General features: G+C 42.2%; 1 protein-coding gene across 1 annotated transcript; it reads left to right on the forward strand.

The window, feature by feature from the left end:
* The first annotated feature begins 1,314 nt into the window (after positions 1 to 1,314).
* LOC100931118 (cathelicidin-7) lies at positions 1,315 to 4,688 on the forward strand. The gene is made up of 4 exons (XM_012543429.3): positions 1,315 to 1,575; positions 2,337 to 2,444; positions 3,444 to 3,527; positions 4,048 to 4,688. The coding sequence occupies exons 1-4, from the start codon at positions 1,390 to 1,392 to the stop codon at positions 4,138 to 4,140; spliced, it is 471 nt and encodes a 156-aa protein (XP_012398883.1). The 5' UTR covers positions 1,315 to 1,389; the 3' UTR covers positions 4,141 to 4,688.
* The last annotated feature ends 565 nt before the right edge of the window (positions 4,689 to 5,253 follow it).

A 5,253-nucleotide genomic window follows, 5' to 3' on the forward strand; every position in this document is an offset into this window, starting at 1 on the left:
TGTAGAAGACATCTCAGACTGATGTAAGGGTAAAAATCATAGAGATTGTTCCTTAAAAAGCAACTAGGACAAAATTTAAATTCCAAATAGGAGTTTCTTCTTCCTGTATTTGTCTCATAAGCCAGCTAACCTGGACAACTTTTCCCACCAGCTGATAATTATTCCTCACTAGAGACCTTCAAGCAGAAACTGGATAGATAGCCATTCATTAGATATGTTACAGGAGGGATTTCTTTGGGGTATGACCTGGTCTAAAAGACCAATGAGGTTTCTTTCAATGCTGAGATTCTATCTTCATTTCTCTTTGGCAAACAATATAACTATTTGGTGACAGCAACAAGTCTCTATAGAGTCTTCCAAATGTCTTGTAAGAGACTCCTGAAATAATTCCACTTCTATTACCTCCTATTGATTCCAGGCTTTTACTCAGCTCCATACAGTGTCCTGCTTCCTAACACATAAGAGACTCTAAAGGTGGGGGGAAAAGAGAGAAATAGGAAGAAAAAAAAGGAATTAAATATTTATACTTAAATTAAATATTTATATTTTAAAAAGAAATTAAATATTTATATAGTACCTACTAGTGCCAGGTGCAAATAATCTCATTTAATCCTCAAAACACACCTTCAAGATAGGTACTTGTATAATTAAATGACCTACTTAGGGTCACACAGTTAGGCTGGATTTGAACCCAGTGCCTTATACATTGTGTTATATCAAACAGTTCCTTAGGGTACAGGGCCTGACAGAATATGATACCTATACCATTGGTGCTGAGTCCTCTGGCTCCCACCCTTGAAGGAAAAAAATCTCCCTTCTTTATTAATCTTCTCTCTCTCTCTCTCTCTCTCTCTCTCTTTCTTTTTTTTTTCTCTTAAATTTGGCTTTTTTAATTAAAACTTTTTATTTTCAAAACATATGCATAGATAATTTTCAACATTCACCTTTACAAAACCTTGTGTTCCAATTTTTTTTCCTTCCTTTCCCTCCAACCCCTCCCCTAGACAGTAAGTAATCCAATATTATTCCTCTCAAAGGCCAAAATAGTGGCTAGAGATGGAGACGCTAGGGTCAAAGTTGGGACTACTTGTCTGGTCTGGCCCCATCCTCAAGAAATACTTTTATCAAAGAGGGCAAACACTCAGACTCCTTCTCCAACTAAGCGGAGACAGCGAGGTCCTTCCCTTGTCTATGATGTTAGCACATCTCTGAAAAGGAAAGTATTTCACAAACTTAGCTTCCTTCATACCCTGCCTGTCCCTGCCATACAACAGACTGAAATCCAATCGAAGGGCTCAGAAGAAAGACAAGGACCCTGTTGCCCAACAGAACAGAGAAGGGAGGACATAAAAGGGACAGACTGAGGGTCAGTGAGGCAGAGGAAGGAACATGGAGCACCTCGGGAAGCTCCTGCTGTTGGCCAGTGTGGCCATTCTCATCCCTACACGGGTTTCAACTTGGTCTTTCCTAAGCTATGAGAAGGTCCTCTCTCCGGTCATTAACTTCTACAACTATGGACATGGGAGAGAGAATGCATTCTGGCTACTGCAAGTGCACTCTCCTCCTTCTGGTCAGGTGAGTGCTCCCTCTGGCCTCTTCTCCTAGGGCAATACCCAGATTGACCTCCTTCTTTATCTTTCTCTTTTCCTTCAGAATCAATTCTAATGCTTGGTTGGCTTTAAAATTAAGAATTACAGTTATTCCAGTTCCCATTTTACAGATGAGAAAGTGAACCTCAGAGAGATGATGGGGTTTGCTAGTTCCCATAGTTAATAAGAGCTGAAGCTGAAACCCAACTCTTTCTGACTCTATCCTATAGTCTGTCCACTATTATGTTGTCCATGTGGCCTCTTGGCCAGACTGGAGTTGAGGAGAGAAGTCATGACAAAGGTATTCATTTGAGATTGAGACCATCGAAATCCAGGGAATAAATAAGAAATGATAGAAAGAGAAGAATCTTGAGGGAGGAGCACACATAGGGGGCAGGAGGAGGAACAAGAGCCACTGAAGGAGACTAAGAAGGAAGGATGAAAGAGGCAGGAAGAAATCCTTTCAACATTCTCATAACATGTACTGTCGAGCATCTTTTCCTGACAGATGAAGAAACTGAGATTCAGACCAATGAAGTAATCTACTGCAAATCACACAGCCAATTCCTAGTAGAGCAGGCTCTTACCTTCTTCACAAGTCTCTGTTCATCTCCTTGTTCCCATTGACTCAGTGCCTTGAAGATGGAGGCAATCCCTTCTCAAACTCAGGAGAGGACCATGACCCTGATCCTCTACTTGCTTCCCTTAACCAGCCCTGTCCCATCTAGACTTAATTTCTCTTTTCAGACTCCCCAAGAGCAACCCCAGAAGTTTCTGAGTTTTACCTTGAAGGAAACTGTGTGCCCAGTGACTGTGGAGCTCCCCCTAAAAGGGTGTGACTTTAAAACGGATGGGGTAAGCAGTTTGTGGCGAGGAGTGGTCTGAGGGCCTATTGGAGAAGGGGTGAGATGGGAGAGTTCTTATTGCATCAATGAAGGGCTGCTGGACCTAGGACCTATTTACTTCTGAAATCCTTGGAGGGAGATAGCAAAGCAGTTACACTCCCATTTATCCCATGGGGGAAAAAGGGGTCCAAAGGAGGTGATTTCCTTGGAAGGACACAGCCTGCTGGTTGTGAATAGAAAAAATCCAGATCTCCTGGATCCAAGAACTCCTATTAGCAAAGTAGTGAAGTAGAGCGAGCACTCTGGGCCTGCAGTCAGGAAGACCTGATTTCAGATGGGTCCTTAGACCCATTAGCTGTGTGACTTTGGGCAAGTCTGTGTCTGATTTTCCTCAATTATATAAGAGGATCTACCTTTCAGGGTTGCACTGAGAATCAAATGAGGTATTATTTGTAAAGCACTTAGTGCAGTGTCTGGCATATGGTTAGTGCTTAAATGCTCATTTCCTCCATTCCTCTTTTGCCCTGGAAGAAACTCAGTGTGGCATTGAGAATAACTGCATGTATGGCTTTCACAGATCTAAACCCTCTGGGTTCCTAAAAAGATGAGCATTTTGGATTTTTTTGTCAATTTTTTCCTTAATTTCTTTCTTTTTCTTGTCTTTTCCCATTCTTCTTGTTCTCCTCCTCCTTCTCCTCCTCCTCATTCTCCTCCTCATCCTCCTCCTCGTCCTCCTCGTCGTCCTCTTCTTCTTCTTCTTCTTCTTCTTCTTCTTCTTCTTCTTCTTCTCTTCTTCTTTTTCTTCTCTTCTTCTTCTTCTTCTTCTTCTTCTTCTTCTTCTTCTTCTTCTTCTTCTTTCTCCTCTTCCTCCTCCTCCTCCTCTTCCCTCTCCCTTTATCCCTCCCTCTCTCCTTCTCTCTTTCTCTCTCCCCCTTTTCTCCTCTCTTTTCTTCCCTCTCTGTCTCTTTTTCTGTTTCTCTCTCTCTCATTATGGATGTTTCCTGCACAGCTGGTGAAAGAATGTCAAGTCTCAGCATCCATTGAACAGGACGTTGCTGCCATTGCCCTCACCTGTGACCCAGAAGCCTCAGCAGTGAGTTTTCCTTTCTTTCCTCACTCTGTCCCGCACTCTTGTATTTGATCCTTCAGGGTTGATCCTGTTAGCTCCATGGGTGAGGGGTGGGAACAGAAGAACTGGTTCAGGGAGATCGCATCCTGCCTTTCCCTGCACTGACCCATTGCCCTGGTCACCCGAGGGAGGCCTGGCCACAGCAGGGCAACCATGGGCAACACCCGGCCTGCTCATTTGAGCACCTGTGTGGCCACGCTCCAGGGTTGCCATCTCCCCCAAGTAGACTTAACCTAGACCATAGTTTTTAACAAATTAGAAAATGCATCCTCGCCCCACATCCCAACTGTCCCTGTGCATTCTGGGAGTCTTAGACCTGAAGGGTGGAAGGAAAAACCAGGGACTGGGCAAGATCTAAGCTAGCTCTTCTTAGGAGTGAGCGCAGACTCCATGTCCAGCTCCTATTACAAGAACCAGAATATTGATAGGAGCCCCTCACTCTCCAGTAGTGTAGTCTGAGTCATACCATCTCCTCTCTCTGCAGAAGATCTTCAGAAGATCCCGTAACAAAAAAAGGAGAAAGCCATGGAATGTTTTTAATTTGCTTCAGACCATAGTATTTCCCCGAGGCAAGTAAAGAAGGCAAATACCCCATGGATCTAGCTTATCCTGACCTCTTGTATCCCTCAGTCCAGCTAACATAAGTCTTCTCCCTGGCATTTTTACCTTATTTTCTAATTCACTCTTCCAGGGGAAATATATATATATATATATATGTATATGTAATAGGGATTGGCACACAGGCAAAACATCTCAAAAGGGATGTCCCCATAACAAAGGGGATGGAGAACCTGTTTCCTGGAGGTTTGTGATGACTTGTGATGTAAATGCCTTAGAGTATCTGTTGGATGTATAGACATGTTGTTACCACTTGTGGGCTACCGAGTCATGTGGTTCAAAGGAGCTTTTTTGAGTGACTTTGGGTTTGGAGCTGGGAATATCTTTCAAAGGCTTGACCATCTTCCATTTTTCTTCAATCTCTCTCTCCCTTAGTTAAGCTAAGATATATTACTCTCAATAGGAAAGTTCATTCAATTTGTATATTGTCTGGTATATCCAAACCTGTCTCACTGCTCTGATTTCTGTTTGCTGTTTGATTGGATAAAAAGAGCTTTTGAAATTTGGTGTTTGTGATGGTCTTTGTGTACCTAGAATTTGGTGGGAATGGAGTGAAGCCTTTGGAAATAAACTTGGGAGACATCTTCCTCGTTAATGAGTGCCTTGAATATAAGGGAAAACAATATTAATACAGACTAGCTTTATTTGGAGGGGCAGAGGGACAGATAAGATGTGACTCTAGGATAGTATCCTTCTCTAAAGAGAGCAAAGCATCCAGCCTCATAGCCCCTTCTTCTCTCCTCTAAGCAGAAATCAAAACTACTTGAAGGGTGGGCAAGATTTCAAAGATAGCAACATTCAAATAATCCTTGTAGACATATACAAAATTGACAACAATCCTACACATATAGACACATACACATTATATATATGCATCCATATTTGTTTATCTTCATGCAGTTTGAATATGCATTCATATATATTTATAAGTATACATGTAAAATATGATAGTTCTTTAAAAAAACTTTTCAAAATTCAGTCACTTTATTTCTGGCCCCAAATGGACTGGTATTTTTGCAGGGGTGGCTGGGAAAGAATGATGAAGACAGACAAGATACATGCGAATGCCAGT

This window comes from Sarcophilus harrisii, chromosome 1 (assembly GCF_902635505.1).
Source record: "Sarcophilus harrisii chromosome 1, mSarHar1.11, whole genome shotgun sequence".
In the NCBI taxonomy this organism is placed as follows: Eukaryota; Metazoa; Chordata; class Mammalia; order Dasyuromorphia; family Dasyuridae; genus Sarcophilus; species Sarcophilus harrisii.